The sequence below is a fragment of the Phyllobates terribilis genome, unplaced genomic scaffold (assembly GCF_046119375.1).
Source record: "Phyllobates terribilis strain yellow unplaced genomic scaffold, ASM4611937v1 Scaffold_12__6_contigs__length_324123572, whole genome shotgun sequence".
NCBI classification, from domain to species: Eukaryota; Metazoa; Chordata; class Amphibia; order Anura; family Dendrobatidae; genus Phyllobates; species Phyllobates terribilis.
Window position 1 is genome coordinate 229,719,472 of NW_027362772.1, and position 19,855 is coordinate 229,739,326.

Here is a 19,855-nt window from a genome sequence, read left to right on the forward strand (position 1 = left end):
TATAATAGAGGAATATTATGGAAATATATATGATATAGATGATTGATAGATAGAGGTGGAGGTAGTTAAAGAGAATGACAGAGAAATAAATATTTGGTAGAGATTACACCCCACACTTACAGCCTTGGCTGCTATCAGTTAGGTTATTAATGGTCATCTGAGGAATGTTCTGCTGCGCTGAATGCACTTGGGAAAATCATCAAGATCCGCTGCGGGCAGCTCCCTGTGCAATTTCTGACCAATGACAAGCCAGATGTGCTCTATGGGAGACAAGTACCACTGTGAGCAGCCTGCGTAATCTAATCATAATATCATAGCCTACAGTGTCTCTAGACTTGTCTCCCATCGAGCACATCTGGGACGTCATTGGTCGGCAATTATAAAGAAGCTGCCAGCAGCGGATCTTGATGATTTGCCCAAATGCATTCAGCAATGCAGAACATTCCTCAGACAAACATTAATAACCTCATTGATTGTAGTTGAGGCTGTAAGTCCGGAGATTTCTGCGTGTGGCACCGATACTCAATACTGGATAAATCAAGATGTTTTGAAAAATTTTTGTTTCCATTTTTTCATGATTTGCCGATCATTAACGTGTCTATCAATCATGTGATTTCCATAATTCTGCGACTTTTCCTTCTTAGTGCTGCAGTTTAAATATTGAAACGAGAACGTGTATATAAGTAGATGTATGGATAGAGATTGGATCAACAAAGAGATAGATAGATATTGTGTATTGATTTTTTACTTCTTCTGTTGGTTATGATTGGCTAACAAGGCACACTTACTTTATTTTTAGAGAGGTCTTGATTCCAGCTTTCGAAAGAAAAGGGATTGAACTGAGTAAAGTGGATATCTTCCTGGACCAGTCCAACACACCTTTGTCCCTAAACTTTGAAGCATACAGATTTGGAGGACATTATCTGAAGGTTAAAGGTAGGAGTTGTCACCCACCAGTAGGTGGTAACACATGTATGGCGGGCCTGCAGTGCATATGTGGCCCCATGTTTTATACTTGTACTGTATTGTTTTCACTGTTGGTTGTGGTGAATAAAAGTTCTAATTTTTAGGGTAAGAAATAAGAGAACCTCCTGAACCTTATTGCTTGACAACTTTGATAATATAGTGATGCCTCAGGAGACTAAAGCTATGGTCAGTCAAGGCCGTCTTTTGTGTTTAGCTTTGGTAAACAGGTAGGTCCCATAACAAGAAAGGATCACCTTCCTTGTGAAAATTAACTTTTGGGGAAGTGAATGAATCCTTCATAGGTTGAAGAACTGAAGACTTGTATAGAGAAGTGAAGGGCCTGTCATTATTGTATTGTGGGTCCTGTGGCGAATTTGCCAGCCGATGAGGTTGGTGAGTTGTGCTTGCCTCTAACTGGGTCCCATGGCAGTGGCCTAGGCTGTATATATGATAGGTCTTGACTAGGACTTGGTTCAATACCGAAGTTGGTAAGATATTGTTTTAAAAAATAAACCCACAGGTTTTCGAAGGGGGGCTCCTAATTCTTAGTTCTTTTTGGTGACTGTTTTGCATTAGAGTTATAGTAGTGTAACTAATACTTGACATTATATAGACTTGTGCATGACAATTTCTCTTCTGTTTTTCCTCTGTTGCCATGTTCCGTTGATTAGTAACACTGACAAGGCCAAGCTCAGAACTGTCGTTCTTTTTCAAGATACTTAATGTGTTTCCAGTGTTTCTAATAGCATATCAGTCATGATATCCAGGCTCCTAGATGTACACTATATCTACCATGATCATACTTGCCAATCATTTCAACCTTGGTCACTATTAGTATGGTGTTTCTACAAAAGGTCCTGTTTTCGGGCTCCTCAATGTAGTTTCAGCATTTCAACCTGTTCTACAGGGTGAAATTTAGGCTTTTTATTGAGGGTGATCTTGAGGCTTCTCAATCTGTCTTCAGTCTTCTCAATGGATTGGTCTTCAGACGTCTTAGTTGGGTAAACTTCAGTGGGGTCATCTTTAGGTTTCCCAATGGGATGATCTTCTGACTTCTAACTTTGGCAATGTTCAAGCTTCTCAGTGGAGTGATCTTCAGACTTCCTAATCGGGTGATCTTCAGGATAGTCAGTGAAGTGATGTTCAGACTTCCTAATCGCGTGATCTTCAGGCTAGTCAGTGGCGTGATCTTTAGGCTTTTCAGTGAGGTGATCTCCATGCTTCTTAGTGGGTTGATCTTCAGGTTTCTAAGTGTAGTGATCTTCAGGTGTCTAAGTGTAGTGATCTTCAGGTGTCCAAGTATAGTGATCTTCGGGTGTCTAAGTGTAGTGATCTTCAGGTTTCTCAGTGTAGTAATCTTCAGGTTTCTCAGTGGAGTGATCTACAGTTTTCTTAGTGGGCTGATCTCCAGGCTTCTCTATGGTGTGATATTTAGGCTTCTCAGTGGAATGGGCAGAAGGTACTAGATGTGAACAAATTCATAGTTCTATATAATGCTACAAATACCCCCCCCCCCAAATTATTAATATCTGTATCAACCAATTTATATTAAAAAGAGGGGGAGGGGATAGAGGTGGATGTGCTAAAAATATTCAAAACAATGATTTTGAAAAGAGTAGAAAATAGTGTACAAGTCTAAAAATGATGTATTCATGTTAGATGCAAGAAAAAGGAAAAATAGAGAAGAACTTAAATTACATTGAACCCAAATCTAAAGACCCAGATGCATGGGAAGTGTTCATTCAGATGTCTGTTTTTTGCATACCTATAGCACTTAGTAGAGGTTTATTTGCGGACTGAGTGGTCATCGCAAAATCTCGGTGATATGTCTGATATTGATCCGAGTGTCGGATACCATCCACATTCTGTCCGTTTTTCATAGACTGCTTAATAGGTAAAGGTAGAGAAACTTTTTTTTGTCTCTCATCTGAGAAGAACTGCTGAAACTCAGACCTAACTCTGATGACACTATGCTGAAACTTTGATAAAACTCTCCTCAAAAACACTAATGAAACTTTTTTTCTTGTCCTTGAAAAAAACTGATATCTGAATGAGCCGTAGGGCTCAGCTTTTTCTCCCGTCACTCACTTTATTGCATGTTTCACTTAAACTTCAGGAAGTATCTATATTTGTGTCTAATATGCATTTTGAAACTTACATATTTATTGGTCTTGTGCAATATTTTCTACTACTTCTCTATTCATTGTTTTGCATATATTTAGCCCATCTACCTCTATTTCCTCTCTCTTTTTAATATTCATCAATTGATAGCTAAAAATTTTATTGGGAGTTATATTGTAGCATTATATAAAACTATGAATTTGTTTATATCTTCTATCTGGTGCAAACTTCATTGATTACTTGTATCAATACATGTAAATAGTGTCCTTAATAATTTAACTTGTTATTATGTTTAATAATGAATTTGGCCTAGTCTGTTTCCCTGCACTTAGTATTTTAATCAGTTTGGTGTGTATTATATGTTTTTAATTGTGGCCTTTTTTGGTATAAAGTAATTTATCTAATGAAGAATTTTGTCATTTTATGGTTGTATTTTTGGATATTTGTATTATTATTTCATTGGCATAGTCACTTGTGTAAAAATTAAAATATTTCCTTTTAAATTGGTTGCTGTTTTTCTTTGTGGAGTGATTTTCAGGCTTCTCAGTGGTGTGATCTTTTGGCTTCTCAGTAGGATGATTTTCAGGCTTCTCAGTGGGGTAATCTTTTGGCTTCTCAGTACGATGGTCTTTATATTTCACAGTGGAGTTGTTACGCTCGCTCTCGGACTGTTAAGCACAACCATGGATCAGGGACCCACTGTGCCACGGGTCAGAATTACCCCGGAGGGGCATAACTAAGCAGCTACCTTGGTGTTCGCTGGAGCCTCTAGTGGTGAGGTCAGGCTTGGGCGGTAGTAGCTTCCCGGTACCACTCCAGGGCGACGTCTGGAAGTAGAAGCTGACCCCCAAAGGGACAGGAAGCTGTAACGACAGGTGCTGGTATACAGGCAGGCAGGTGCTTGCGGACACAGCTTGGAATACAGGCAGGCAGGTGCTGGCGAGCAAGTCTCATATACAGGCAGGCAGGTGCTGGTGGGCACAGCTGATATACAGGCAGGCAGGTGCAACTGGAAAACAGGAACGGATAGGACCCAGTTCAGACTGAATGGACCGGAATAGCTTTAGGAAGAACTGGTTCACTGACAGGTACGACTGGAATATAGGAACAGGTAGGACCCAGTCCAGACTGGACGGACAGGGACAGTGTCAGAAAGAACTAGGTCACTGGCAGGGGGGACACTGGACTGCAAGTGCGGACAGACAGGGAACCGCAGATGCGGACAAGCAAGAAACCGCAGATGCAGACAAGCAGGGAACCGCAGATGCAGACAGGCAGGGAACCGCAGATGTAGACAGGCAGGGAACGCAGATGCTGACAGGCAGGGAACCGCAGACGCTGACAGGCAGGGAACCGTAGATGCGGGCAGGCATGGAACTGCAGATGCGGACAGGCAGGGAACCGCAGATGCAAACAGGCAGGGAACCGCAGATGCAGACAGGCTGAGAACCGCCGATGCGGACAGGCAGGGGACCACAGATGCTCACAGGCATGGAACCGCAGATGCGGACAGGCAGGGGACAACAGATGCGGACAGGCAGGGAACCGCAGATGCGGACAGGCAGGGGACAACAGATGCGGACAGGCAGGGAACTGCAGGTGCAGACAGGCATGGAACCGCAGATGCAGACAGGCAGGGAACCACAGGTGCGGACAGGCATGTAACCGCAGATGCGGACAAGCAGGAAACCGCAAATGCAGACAATCAGTGAACCGCAGATGCAGACAGGCAGGGAACCGCAGATCGCAGATGCGGACAGGCAGGGAACCGCAGATGCGGACAGGCAGGGAACCGCAGATGCGGACAGGCATGGAACTGCAGATGCGGACAGGCATGGAACCGCAGATGCGGACAGGCAGGGGACAACAGATGCGGACAGGCAGGGAACCGCAGGTGCAGACAGGCATGGAACCGCAGATGCGGACAGGCATGGAACCGCAAATGCGGACAGGCAGGGAACCGCAGGTGTGGACAGGCAAGGAACAGCAGATACGAACAGGCAGGCAACCGCAGATACGGACAGGAAGTCAGGACTCGGTTCACATGGAACAGACAGGGTCAGGTTCACACAGGACAAATACAAGGACAGGTACACATAGGACAGACAGGACCATGTTAACACAGGGTACTTACAATAAATTAGCAAGTGTACACACTAGTCACTAATGTTGCACAGCGACAACAGATTAGAGATAGGTACTGATTAAGACTCAGCTGGTTTAGGAAAGGTACAGGTTCTAATGGCAGGTTTGCAGATACGTACAGATACAGACACAGCCGATTTAGGAAAGGGAGCTGCTACAACAGGATTAAGATAGGGACTAATTCAGACAACAGGTTTGGTGGGATGAACAGAATGAGACAAAGCTGGTGTGGAAACAGGTGCTGAGTCATACACAGAAAGATACAGAGAGAGACTCAGATACTGGCAAGGCATACAAGGAAAGCTACAGACTAGATACAAACAGGATAAGAGTCAGGCCCTAATTCAGACTAGATCAGACACAGGTATAGGTTCAGGGTTCGTGGGCACACAGACCCAGGGAAACAGGTTCGGGCAAGGAGTGGACCTGATAATGGACTTAGCAGCTTACAGACAAGCTAGACACTAAAATTCTTGATGCTGAACAGGCACTTCCGAATGGGGGAAAGTGACTTAAGTACCAGATCCCTCCCAGGTATTGGCTAGGGACATCAAAGGAGTGCGCATGCTACCCCTTTAAGAAAGAGGGAGTCCACGCGCGTACACTAGGCAAGATGTCTGCAACAGGAACGCCACCGGGATGGTGAGTACATCGGCGTCTCTGTCAGGAGGAGGAGGAGGTACGCAGTACTCAATTGTGTGATATGGAGGCATCTTAATGGCATAGTATTCAGGAATCTCAATGGGAGTATACAGTGAGTAGCCTCTACATAGTGAGTGGCACCTTTCCCAGCAGAGATACTGTAGGAAAACTATACATTCCCCATAAGGTAAAGGCTATTGGTATAATGCATGGAGGGTAGAACTCCACTTTGGCTAATAGAAGGAGATCTTGATTAGAAGATCTGTCCTATTGACATTTTATGCTCTGTAAGACAAATGGACTAGGACAACCATTTTAACCTCACAAATATCACTAGACTCCCATGGCTTGCATTATATTTAATTACTGCACCACAGTATTGGATGGAGTTGGATGGAGTGGAGAACTTAATGGGGCTATATATCCTTTCAAAAAAGACTCTCCACCGCTGTCCGGTCTCTGTTATTGTCTGCATTGCTGAATGATGTCACATTGACAGTGCTGCAGACAATTATTATTATTTATTATTATAGCGCCATTTATTCCATGGCGCTTAACATGTGAAAAGGGGTATACATAAAAAACAAGTACAATAATCTTGAACAGTACAAAACAGCGACAGCAGAGGAGGACCCTGCCCGCGAGGGCTCACAGTCTACAAGGGATGGGCGAGGATACTGTAGGTGAGGGTAGAGGAGGTCATGCAGTAATGTGGTGGAGTGGTGGTTACTGCAGGTTGTAGGCTTGTCGGAAGAGGTAGGTCTTCAGGTTCCTTTTGAAGGTTTCCACGGTAGGCGAGAGTCTGATGTGTTGGGGTAAAGAGTTCCAGAGTAGGGGGGATGCACGGGAGAAATCTTGTATGCAATTGTGGGAAGAGGAGATTAGAGGGGAGTAGAGAAGGAGATCTTGTGAGGATCGGAGGTTGCGTACCGGGAGACTACAGTGGGTACGGAAAGTATTCAGACCCCTTTAAATTTTTCACTCTTTGTTTCATTGCAGCCATTTGGTAAATTCTAAAAAGTTCATTTTTTTTCTTATTAAAGTACACTCTGCACCCCATCTTGACTAAAAAAAAAACAGAAATGTAGAAATTTGTGCACATTTATTAAAAAAGAAAAACTGAAATATCACATGGTCATAAGTATTCAGACCCTTTGCTCAGTATTGAGTAGAAGCTCCCTTTTCAGCTAGTACAGCCATGAGTCTTCTTGGGAATGATGCAACAAGTTTTTCACACCTGGATTTGGGGATCCTCTGCCATTCTTCCTTGCAGATCCTCTCCAGTTCCGTCAGGTGAGATGGTGAACGTTGGTGGACAGCCATTTTCAGGTCTCTCCAGAGATGACCAATTGGGTTTAGGTCAGGGCTCTGGCTAGGCCAGTCAAGAATGGTCACAGAGTTGTTCTGAAGCCACTCCTTTGTTATTTTAGCTGTGTGCTTAGGGTCATTGTCTTGTTGGAAGATGAACCTTCGGCCAAGTCTGAGGTCCAGAGCACTCTGGAAGAGGTTTTCATCCAGTATATCTCTGTATTTGGCCGCATTCATGTTTCCTTCAATTGCAACCAGTCGTCCTGTCCCTGCAGCTGAAAAATACCCCCATAGCATGATGCTGCCACCACCATGTTTCAAGGTTGGGATTGTATTGGGCAGGTGATGAGCAGTGCCTGGTTTTCTGCACACATACCGCGTAGAATTAGCACCAAAAAGTTCTATCTTCGTCTCATCAGACCAGAGAATCTTATTTCTCTTAGTCTGGGAGTCCTTCATGTGTTTTTGAGCAAACTCTATGTGAGCTTTCATATGTCTTGCACTGACGATAGGCTTCCGTCGGGCCACTCTGCCATAAAGGCCCAACTGGTAGAGGGCTGCAGTGATAGTTGACTTTGTGGAACTTTCGCCCATCTCTCTACTGCATCTCTGGAGCTCAGCCACAGTGATCTTGGGGTTCTTCTTTACCTCTCTCACCAAGGCTCTTCTCCCACGATTGCTCAGATTGGCTGGACGGCCAGGTCTAGGAAGACTTCTGGTGGTCCCAAACTTCTTCCATTTAAGGATTATGGAGGCCACTGTGCTCTTAGGAACCTTGAGTAATGCAGAAATTCTTTTGTAACCTTGGCCAGATCTGTGCCTTGCCACAATTCTGTCTCTGAGCTCCTTGGGCAGTTCCTTTGAGCTCATGATTCTCATTTGGTCTGACATGCACTGTGAGCTGTGAGGTCTTATATAGACAGGTGTGTGCCTTTCCAGATCAAGTTCTATCAGTTTAATTAAACACAGCTGGACTCCAATAAAGGAGTAGAACCATCTCAAGGAGGTTCACAAGGAAATGGACAGCATGTGACATAAATATGAGTGTCTGTGCAAATGGTCTGAATACTTATGACCATGTGATATTTCAGTTTTTCTTTTTTAATAAATTTGCAAACATTTCTACATTTCTGTTTTTCTTCTGTCAAGATGGGGTGCAGAGTGTACTTTAATGAGAAAAAAATGAACTTTTTAGAATTTACCAAATGGCTGCAATGAAACAAAGAATGAAAAATTCAAAGGGGTCTGAATACGTTCCGTACCCACTGTAGGTCACAGATGTATGGAGGAGACAGGTTGTGGATGGCTTTGTATGCCAGGGTTAGGGTCTTGAACTTGATCCTCTGGGCAATAGGCAGCCAGTGAAGGGATTGACAGAGGGGGGAGGCCGGGGAATAGCGGGGGGACAGGTGGATTAGTCGGGCAGCGGAGTTTAGGATAGATTGGAGGGGTGCGAGAGTGTTAGAGGGGAGGCCACAGAGCAGGAGGTTGCAGTAGTCGAGGCGGGAGATGATGAGGGCATGCCCTAGTGTTTTTGCAGATTATTGATTAAGGAATGTGCAGATACAGGAAATATTTTTGAGTTGTAGTCGGCAGGAAGTGGAAAGGGCTTGGATATGTGGTTTGAAGGAGAGATCAGAGTCCAGGGCTACCCCGAGGCAGCGAGCTTGCGGGACTGGAGAGAGTGATCAGCCATTGACTTTAATTGATAGGTCCATTGGAGGGGTTGGGTGAGATGGGGGCAATGACTGAACCCAGCAGCTCTGAGCGGCTCGTTCCATCTACAGCAGCAGAGCCACTGAGCTCAGTTAGTTTCTGCAGTGCTGTTGACGTAATGTCAGCGCTGCAGGCAATATTACAGACACTGGGTGCAGCAGCGTAGACTCAGCGCTGGACTCAGGGAGGGCGAGTAAAGCTCATTTTGTTTTGTTACTCTCCACTCCACACTCCACATAGCTGTATCTGATGTACTCAGTTCTGCTTCATACTTTTTGTGCCCAGGCGACCCTTCTACCATTATTGTGACATTTTCTTGGCTTTCTCTTGCTAGGTCTCTCTTGCAGCCATGACTTACCGGTCACCACACCTGAACGTTGTTGGTTTATTACACTTTTGTTGGCCGGGGTCTGTTTGCATTGCCAGTCTTGTTTGTATAGTGGCTCATCATTTTTAAGAAGTTATTATTTTTTATGCCAGAGAATGTTTCTACCTAAGGAGAAGAATAAATTAAATTGTAGGACTTCTTGTAATCCTGACAGAGCGTACGTTACGCCTCACCTTGTAGCAGTGCTCTGCGTGGATTGGCCTCGGGGTATTTTTTGCTTTCATTTCATCATCTTCCAAATGAATTATCGGAAAGGAATGTTTCGCTCAGTAAGATGATTTGTTAAGATTTTGTCAAAATAAACCTCGGGAAAACCCAACGGTAGGAAGCACCTTCAGGAAAAGGCTGACAGGATGTGCTCGCATTGTAAGTCTATCATAGCTACAGACGGAGCTGAGAGCCGAGGAACGACATTATCAGGGCGCAGAGAGTTCACCAACCCTTAGAATCCTCAAGGTAACCATTATTTAGCTTAAATTTAAATATAAATTCTTATTACTGTAATAAATAAAGTCAATTTTGTGGCGCCCACTGTTGGCATATTGATGCGTCGCCCTCTGGCAGTCAGGAGATATCAAGGTGGTAGTATTTTATTAGTACTGGATATGGTGGATATTAAGGTTTTTATGGATGGTCAAGATGATGATTGAGTTCTTTTTCCATTTACAAATCTATCTTGCAGTCCTATGTAAATAAGAAGTGTGCTGGATCGGTCTTTAAAGGGTTAAATGTAAGAAAATAAGCAACTACATATTTAAATGGTGTAATAACTATTGACACAAGCGGTAGAGTGTTATTATGTAACCGCAGTGCCGTATTATAGTGCACAAAAGAAATGGTTACAGTCTATGACACGTGATACGAGTAAAGATCTTGCTGGCCTGAAACGCGTCAGAAGAAGTCACGTTTCTCTGCCCATGATGTGATGTCTTATAATATCCTCGTTATATGGGTGAAATTAAGCAGGTGGATTTTTATGAACTGGTGCAAATCTTCAGTTAATTTTGGCAACTGCACAACGACATCCATCACCCATATAAATTCATTGTAAAAAAATATGTGTATGTTTAAGGGAGACTTCTTTGTCCTGGATACTGTTGTTTGGAAAACACAGTCGACTTTGCTATTCCAAACAGCGGTATCCAGGAAAAAAGAACTAGAAATGGTAAATATTTACGCTTTTAATACAGTGGTTTTCAAACAGTGCCATAAATCCGTGCATATACGTGAAATGTACCTGCAAAATGGAATTTGTGCATAGACTTCCTATCACATGTGTATATGACAATTATAAGGACAATGAATGTAGGAAATATATGCACACTATAGTATATACAAGGCACGACAGTTACTTATAAGTTACACTGTGTGCTGTGTTCTGTGCAAATTGCAATTATTGGCAGTGTGCATGCTTTGTAGCACGCAGGATCAGTGGCCAGGTGCATTCTGGAAATGGGCGACAGATGAGCAGCTGCAGAGACCCCCGGAGGAGCCATGACATCCTTTACCAGTGGCCAGTGCAGCTCAGAAGGTCTTGGCCAGGTATGCAGTGTTAGGGGTCACCTCCCTCATACCTGTAGTCTAAGAGATAATGTTTCTCCTTGTGAATGAAGAGTGACATGCCGGTGTAAGGAGACTTATAGGCCATGCAATGCTTCTCTGGGAAATTAAATATACAAATTGCCTCTTCAGAAAGGAAGAGGACTAGAACTCTAGTGCCACCTATTGGAAGTAGCAATCCTAAAAGTCAATATCGACCCTTTAATGAGCCTTGTCACATGACTTAGTATAAAGTGGCAGACGACTATCTTGAGTCAGTGCCTGACCATTCTACCTTCCAGAAACTGTAATATTGTTTAAGAAGTAATCCTGTGTACAAGCAAGTAAGAAAAAAAGTTGAATTAAAGTCAGTGTTTTTTGCACCTGCCTGTGCCATCTATACTCCAGCAAGGGGACTCACAGGGGCACAGAGTGGGCACTACTTTTTTTGAGGACACAGACGCGCAGTGGACTTACTGGAGGGATTATTTTTGTGCGGGACACAAAGGTGGCAGCATTATAGTTTTGAGAAGCTCTGGAGAGGGACAGAAGTGCACACAAAATAGGGCAATACCGTCTGGCAATGGGTAGGTATAATCAATGGTGGAACTCACCTAAAGGTGTTGTGTGCAGGCACAACACCTATAAACGCATGAAAAGCCGCTGCTGCCCTGTGGCTGGAGGAAATTGTTCTTCCAGAGGTAATGGTAAAAATTGGAAGCTGGCACATTTAGGCGGGCTGCGCTGCGGGAATGAAAAGGCTTGGGATTCCTAGACTGTTTTTATGAATACCAACGCGTTTCTGTGCCGGACCGGCGCCTTTCTCAAGGTATAAAAACCAAATCCTTGAGAAAGGCGCCGGTCCGGCGCAGAAACTCGTTGGTATCAATAAAAACTGTCTTGGAATCCCAAGCCTCTTCATTCCCGCAGCGCAGCCCGCCTAAACGTGCCAGCTTCCAATTTTCAGCATTATGGTTTTGGAAGATACAAGGAGGGCAATATTATTGTCTGGCAGAAATAGGCTATTATTGATGCGCAGAACCACAAAGGAGTTTACTATTATAGTGTAGGGGGAATGAGAGGGGCATTGGAGCAGCAGCATTGGGAGTTTGTGTGCAGAGACAAATAATAGCTGGAAGACGTCTTCATGGTGGTCTGGGCCGGAGAGAAAAGAAAAGAGAAAGATGGTGACTAAACTCAGAGAAAAAGTTCGTAATCTAGGAGCTCTTGTATCTAAGCCTGTTTAGTTGTTTTACAGGTACCTAAATGTCTTGTGAGTGATTCCTTAAAGGGAATCTATCACCAGGTTTATGCTGCCTCATCTGAGAGCATCATGATGTACAGACAGAGGGACTGATTTCACCGGTGTCACTTATTTGACAGTTTACTTATTTTTTATTTATTTATTTATATATATATATATATATATATATATATATATATATATATATATATATATATATGTTGTTTTTATTTATATATTTTTTGCTTATTTTTTATTTTCTACAATTTACTTATTTTTTGCAGTTTTGATTAAAAATGTTTTTTTTTTTTTTTTATCTGCTGCAAATCTACCAGTTCTCTGATTGCTGAGCTCTGTATAACCCCCGCGCACATCTCTGATTTGCAGCTCTATGTGTACACTGTGCATAGGCAGAAAGCTGCTAATCAGTGGTGAGGGCGGAGTTGGCCTACATGGAAGCAGGTTTACTAGTCCTCTAGTGACAATCTCTTGCCAATTAATCAATGATTTTATAAAAACTACAACACACAGCCCAGTAAGTGAGACATCGCTGGAATCAGGGTCTCTGCCCCTACATCAAGCTGCTCTCAGATTAGGTAGCAAAAATCTGCTGACAGATTCCCTTTAAGCCACCTGTGATCTGTGAGTTGGTCCCATCTTTGGTCTAGTAGATAAAATGTTTTGAAGAACGTAAAGGGGCATATTGAAGCCTTAGGGGCAGTTGACAGGAAAACGGAAGCTTGGGCTGAACGTGGCTGTAGCCGGCTTCTTTGTTGATGTTACTGAGCTAATTTCCAAGCTTTTATACTTTGCAGCTTTGCTCTAGGCCAATGACGCTTCCTATTGCCTTGAGAACACTTCCTGAAAGTTTCAAGCGAGACTCTACTCACGTAGGGGGATAGGACTTCAAAAGCCGTCTCAGATGTAATATTCTTATAAAATAGCACCCCACATGAATCTAAAACAGAAATCTACCAAAAAAATGGAATGTAAAAAACATTGCTGCATTTTCTTTCCCAGAAACAGCGCCACTCTCGTGCCGAGGCTATGTCTGGTATGGCATCCCAGCCGCAATCAATTGAATGCTATATTACTGAACACATGGGCTAGAATCTTGTTGTTTCTGGAGGAAAGTAGCCATGTTTTTGGGTTCTCAGGTTGCTGCTCTGTCTTGCACCCTGCTTTGCAGTGCAGCTGCTTTCTCTTTTTTTTTCTCCTTCAAATCCTATTAAAACAAATTATAACAGCGTGACTGGAGCATAAAGATTATCAATCCTATATCTTTTTTTGACTGCCCACATTTTTATATGTTGGGCACAATTAGTCCTATATTCATTTTTTCCTGCCTAATGCGATGCCAGTCGTGGGCCCTTTAAATGATTCATTCCGCGTAGAACATGCAGATATCTACATTGCATAATTAACATGTGGCTTTGGCATCAATGATTGTCACCCAGCGAGCAGCATATCTGTTCCCAGTCCATTTCTCAGCGGGCACGTATGGCAACGAGGAGTAAGCAATCTGTTCACATGATTGGTGATGTTTGGGTACGCTCCGTCCAAGGCGCCTCTGACGATGATCTGACTGCTCAGCCTGAGTGACTCGTTGTCGTTCCATAATGTCGCTAGATCCTAAGAATAGTCATGAATAATGGCTGGGAAAGTGCAAGGAACATAGGACCCTGTTCTAGATCAATGTGTGGACCCCATTATATGACAAAGCTCCTACTTTACAGCCCTCTATCATAAATAAGTGGCTGTAGATGACACTTTATTCAGCCAGAGCATCAGAAGAAGTGAGCATGCTTCTGTATGGGAATCCTAAATATGCAGTTGTCCACAGTTCCCTTGACCTTAGGGCCAGATGACTACTATAGGTGGTGGGGCAAGCAGAAGTAATTTTACTTAATCTCTCGCCAAACAATCGTGACAGTGGCCAGAATTGATTTTTTGAGATGTAATTAGTAGAAATGACAGATCAGAACAAAACATACCAAACCAGCATTATTAGTATTTTTGTTATTTGCTGCAGCCCTGTAGAGGGCTCTATACCAGCATTATTAGTATTTTTGTTATTTGCTGCTGCCCTGTAGAGGGCGCTATACCAGCATTATTAGTATTTTTGTTATTTGCTGCAGCCCTGTAGAGGGCGCTATACCAGCATTATTAGTATTTTTGTTATTTGCTGCTGCCCTGTAGAGGGCGCTATACCAGCATTATTAGTATTTTTGTTATTTGCTGCAGCCCTGTAGAGGGCGCTATACCAGCATTATTAGTATTTTTGTTATTTGCTGCAGCCCTGTAGAGGGCGCCATACCAGCATTATTAGTATTTTTGTTATTTGCTGCAGCCCTGTAGAGGGCGCTATACCAGCATTATTAGTATTTTTGTTATTTGCTGCTGCCCTGTAGAGAGCGCCATACCAGCATTATTAGTATTTTTGTTATTTGCTGCAGCCCTTTAGAGGGCGCCATACCAGCATTATTAGTATTTTTGTTATTTGCTGCAGCCCTTTAGAGGGCGCTATACCAGTTTTATTAGTATTTTTGTTATTTGCTGCAGCCCTGTAGAGGGCGCTATACCAGCATTATTAGTATTTTTGTTATTTGCTGCAGCCCTGTAGAGGGCGCTATACCAGCATTATTAGTATTTTTGTTATTTGCTGCAGCCCTGTAGAGGGCGCTATACCAGCATTAATTACATTAATTAAAGCTGTGTTTATTTTTGTCTCTGGTAATTTTAGGATCTCATAGTGCTTACTGCACTGTCACGCTGGTGTTTTAACCTGTATGTGCCCGTGCCTTCCTCATCACCTGCGTCTTCTGTATTACTTTGAACTTTTTTTGCATTCTGTTGTTAATTATTTGTTTGCAAGTCTGTTGTTAATTATTTCAATATTGTTGTATGTAGAATAAAAGAGTGGTGACTGGTGAGGGACCCATATGTTTCTGTGATATTCATTATTACTGCGTGAACTCTGGGAATCCATGCTACGTAGTCATCATTACTATGAGGCATCGCTCCAGGCTATACAATGCGCGTCCATGATGTTTAGACATTATTATAGTATGTGCTATGTTGATTGTGATCCAGAATGAGACAGTCTGTGCTGTGAGAGTCCATGGTGTTTAGACATCATTACTCTTAATACTGTAAGAGTCCATGGTGTTTAGACATCATTACTCTTAATACTGTGAGAGTCCATGGTGTTTAGACATCATTACTCTTAATACTGTGAGAGTCCATGGTGTTTAGACATCATTACTCTTAATACTGTAAGAGTCCATGGTGTTTAGACATCATTACTCTTAATACTGTGAGAGTCCATGGTGTTTAGACATCATTACTCTTAATACTGTGAGAGTCCATGGTGTTTAGACATCATTACTCTTAATACCGTGAGAGTCCATGGTGTTTAGACATCATTACTCTTAATACTGTGAGAGTCCATGGTGTTTAGACATCATTACTCTTAATACTGTAAGAGTCCATGGTGTTTAGACATCATTACTCTTAATACTGTGAGAGTCCATGGTGTTTAGACATCATTACTCTTAATACTGTGAGAGTCCATGGTGTTTAGACATCATTACTCTTAATACTGTGAGAGTCCATGGTGTTTAGACATCATTACTCTTAATACTGTGAGAGTCCATGGTGTTTAGACATCATTCATTACTCTTAATACTGTGAGAGTCCATGGTGTTTAGACATCATTACTCTTAATACTGTGAGAGTCCATGGTGTTTAGACATCATTACTCTTAATACTGTGAGAGTCCATGGTAGTTAGACATGATTACTCTGCCTGCTGTTAGAGGCTGTGTTATTTAGACAACATCACCATGGATCAATATAGAAGCTTTAATATTTAGACATCTTTACTGACCGTTCTTTTAGAGTTCATGGTTAGAGCTGATCAAGAAAGATTTGCAGGACCCTGGTCTAGCAGCCCCCTCAGTAGTCCATGGCCACCATACCAGGGCTCTATAACCTCCCTCCTACCTATCAACATGTCGAACGCTTCTTCTGATTAGTAGACCCAACGCAGCATCATGACATGGCATCACAGGACTCTGGCCTGGCAGCCATGGGCTACCGATGGTCCTGCGAATCATTGTGTTCAGCTCTATTCATGGTAGTTACACATCATTACTGTTTTTACTGGGAGAGACATTGGTAGTTAGGGATCATTACTGTCCGTACTCTGAGAGTCCATGTGGTTAGGGATCATAATTGTCTTCATTGTGAGAGTTTGTAGTAGGTAGACGTCATTACTCTCCTCACAGTCTGTAATAGTTATCGATCAGTACTGTCCTCACTGTGAGAGTCCGTGGTAGTTAGGGATCATTACTGTTCTCACTGTGAGAGTCCGTGGTAGTTAGGGATCATTACTGTTCTCACTGTGAGAGTCCGTGGTAGTTAGGGATCATTACTGTTCTCACTATGAGAGTCCGTGGTAGTTAGGGATCATTACTGTTGTCACTGTGAGAGTCTGTGGTAGTTAGAGATCATTACTGTCCTCACTGTGAGAGTCCGTGGTAGTTAGACATAGTTACTGTCCTCATTGTGAGAGTCCGTGGTAGTTACACATTGTTACTGTCCATACTGTGAGAGTTCATGGTAGATGGACATCATTACTGACATCATTGTGAGAGTCCGTGGTAGTTATCAGTCATCACTGTTCTCACTGTGGTATTTCGTGGTAGTTACACATTGTTACTGTTCATACTGTGAGAGTCCGTGGTAGTGTAGTTAGACATCATTACTATCCTCACTGTGAGAGTCCATGATAGTTATCAGTCCTTACAGTGGGCGTCTGTGGTTGTTAGACATCATTACTGTTCATACTGTGAGAGTCTGTGGTAGTTATCCAAGGTAGTTAGATATCATTCCTGTCCTCACTGTGGGAGTCCGTAGTAGTTAGATTTCCTTAATAAGAGTCCAAGGTTATTGGACATCATTCTTGTCCTCATTGTGAAAGTCTGTGGTATTTAGACATCATTCCTGTCCTGACTGTGAGAGTCCGTGGTAGCTAGGGATCATTACTGTCCATACTATTAGTGTCCATGGTATTTAGACATAGTTACTAGTCAAACTGTGAGAGTCCCATGATGTTTAGGCTTCATTCCTGTCCTCATTGTGACAGTCCGTGGTAGTTAGGGATCATTACTGTTTAGCTTTCAATTTATTTCAAAACTTGCTCAATGAGCAATACTTTATTGTCAGTGACATAGTGCATCTCATCAGCACCGCACAGGGGTGTAGTTAATTCACCGTGCCCTATAGTGGGTGAATGCTCTTCCGGTTTTGAGGTCAGATTTGGAGCATTTTGTACTGGTGACCTGACTTACTTATGTGTCATTTCTAAGGCACAACATTTTCCAGTACATACTAGCTCCCTGCCAGAATCTGTGACGTGGTCCTTATAGCCTGGGGCCGTACAATCACTTACTCTATAATGAGGCTGTGTGTCTAAACATGTCTTCTCTATGGCTGACGGTAAGTGTCTGGATGTTATATAGCTGATCTCTATACACTAAGTATCCCACAGATATTTAGGACTTATCTTTAGGACTCATCTTATGGACTTTAGGACTTATCTTATGCCATTTTATGTACATGGCAGCAGAATTCTCCCTCAATGAGTGATTTGCATGGCTACCATTATCTGCTGCACTAATGGGGGCTCTAATGGAAACTGTGCCATATTGTGGGGACAGTCTGATGGATATGATGAGTTTGATATTATATGCAAGATACCAACGCAGCTGTCAGGGGTGCAGGCTGCTTATACACCCCTGGTGAATAGGGCTGCAGTACCACACACAACCCATGCACAAGGGTGGCGCTGTTTATAGAAAAAAAATGCTGATTTTTTTATGGTTAAGCGCAATCCCCCTTCCTCGCCCACCCTTATTAATTAACATCCATTGACTTTTGTTTGCAATTTAATCAATCACCGTTTTTTTTTATTGCAGCTAAACCGGGGGATGAGCTGAAAGTGGAACAGGCGGTGAAGGATTTCAGATCATTGAGCTTACCCATCATGAGGAACACCGGAGCTGCATCCACGTATATCTTCACCTCACCTAACGAGAGGCCTGACCAGCCGCCATTCAGGAGGGAGAACTCCGACATCTTGGTACGTGACCCTCAACTCAAAGTGAGAACCTAGAATAATTCATTATTTAGCTTTATGCAGATTTGGGTTCATGATGTGTATTTATATGGGTCTCTGGGTGAAGAAGGCCTCATGTTTAGGTGCAGAGGAGAAACGGCACATTCGATTTTCAGGAGGAACAACAGAGGAACGTAAAATTCTAGTTCAATATTATCACATATTTTGTGAGTCCTCCTATGACCTGGCACTTGGTAGTTGGGGGCCAGTTACAGATTTTGTCTCTGGCATTATATGACTGTTTTTGGTGTGAAGCCGTAGCCTTGGCTGATCTGCTCTTTCCATTTCCTCTCGCTGATTTGCCGTGTTTCCTGCTGTCTCGCGTAGAACAAATACTGTGACATGAGCACCAGTTCCTTTCCTATAGTTTCAATAGGGGACATGTTGAATCTGCTCCAGAATGACAGGAACTGGCCTGTTCCCGGCCTTGACGACCACTTCAAAGAGCCCCTCGCGCACGGAGCTGTCTAGCCAAGGAATCTGTCGGCTTTCTCGCCCTTGAACTTGACAGTCAGATTTTTCATTATTTCATTATTGATACGTTTCACTGTATGACAACGTTAAGAGCTGTCGCCCTATTTTGACAACGAGATCAGAATGTGTAATCTGACAGGAATTCTCAAGAAGTTAGGTATAAAAATGTAATATTGGAAATACTGCGCCTTGGAGGGATTTTACCATTTTGTGAGACTGTTTTTTTTCCTTGGGATAGGAAAATAGCATTCTGTTCCATTGCCCCCGTTGTAATATCCGGCACCTCGCCCCCCAGTGTATAACATCCAGCCATTCACCCCCAGTGTATAACATCCAGCCCCTTGTCCCTGGTGTATAATATCAAGCACCTCGCCCCCACTGTATAACATTCAGCCCCTTGCCCCTGGTGTATAATATCAAGCACCTCGCCCCCAGTGTATAACATCCAGCCTTTCACCCCCTGAGTATAACATCTAGCCCCCCGCCCCTGGTGTATAATATCAAGCACCTCGCCCCCACTGAATAACATCCAGCCCTTCACCCCCAGTGTATAACATCCAGCCATTCACCCCCAGTGTATAACATCCAGCCCCTTGTCCCTGGTGTATAATATCAAGCACCTCGCCCCCACTGTATAACATCCAGCCCCCCGCCCCTGGTGTATAATATCAAGCACCTCGCCCCCAGTGTATAACATCCAGCCTTTCACCCCCTGAGTATAACATCTAGCCCCCCGCCCCTGGTGTATAATATCAAGCACCTCGCCCCCACTGAATAACATCCAGCCCTTCACCCCCAGTGTATAACATCCAGCCTTTCACCCCCTAAGTATAACATCCAGCCCCCCACCCCTGGTGTATAATATCAAGCACCTCACCCCCAGTGTATAACATCCAGCCTTTCACCCCCTGAGTATAACATCTAGCCCCTCGCCCCTGGTGTATAATATCAAGCACCTCGCCCCCACTGTATAACATCCAGCCCTTCACCCCCAGTGTATAACATCCAGCCCCCCACCCCTGGTGTATAATATCAAGCACCTCGCCCCCAGTGTATAACATCCAGCCTTTCACCCCCTGAGTATAACATCCAGCCCCCCGCCCCTGGTGTATAATATCAAGCACCTCGCCCCC

At 43.4% G+C, this 19,855-nt stretch overlaps 1 protein-coding gene across 8 annotated transcripts in view; it reads left to right on the forward strand.

The window, feature by feature from the left end:
* The window catches only part of PLEKHG5 (pleckstrin homology and RhoGEF domain containing G5), a 445,968-nt gene that overhangs the window by 366,376 nt on the left and 59,737 nt on the right, over nucleotides 1-19,855 (forward strand). For 6 of the 8 annotated variants that reach the window (XM_073656679.1, XM_073656682.1, XM_073656681.1 and 3 more), the window contains 2 exons: nucleotides 800-936; nucleotides 18,049-18,233. In XM_073656679.1, coding sequence (XP_073512780.1) covers nucleotides 800-936; nucleotides 18,049-18,233 — 322 coding nt within the window. The remainder of the gene's footprint in view (nucleotides 1-799; nucleotides 937-18,048; nucleotides 18,234-19,855) is intronic. The other 2 variants (XM_073656680.1, XM_073656683.1) reach the window with 1 other exon arrangement.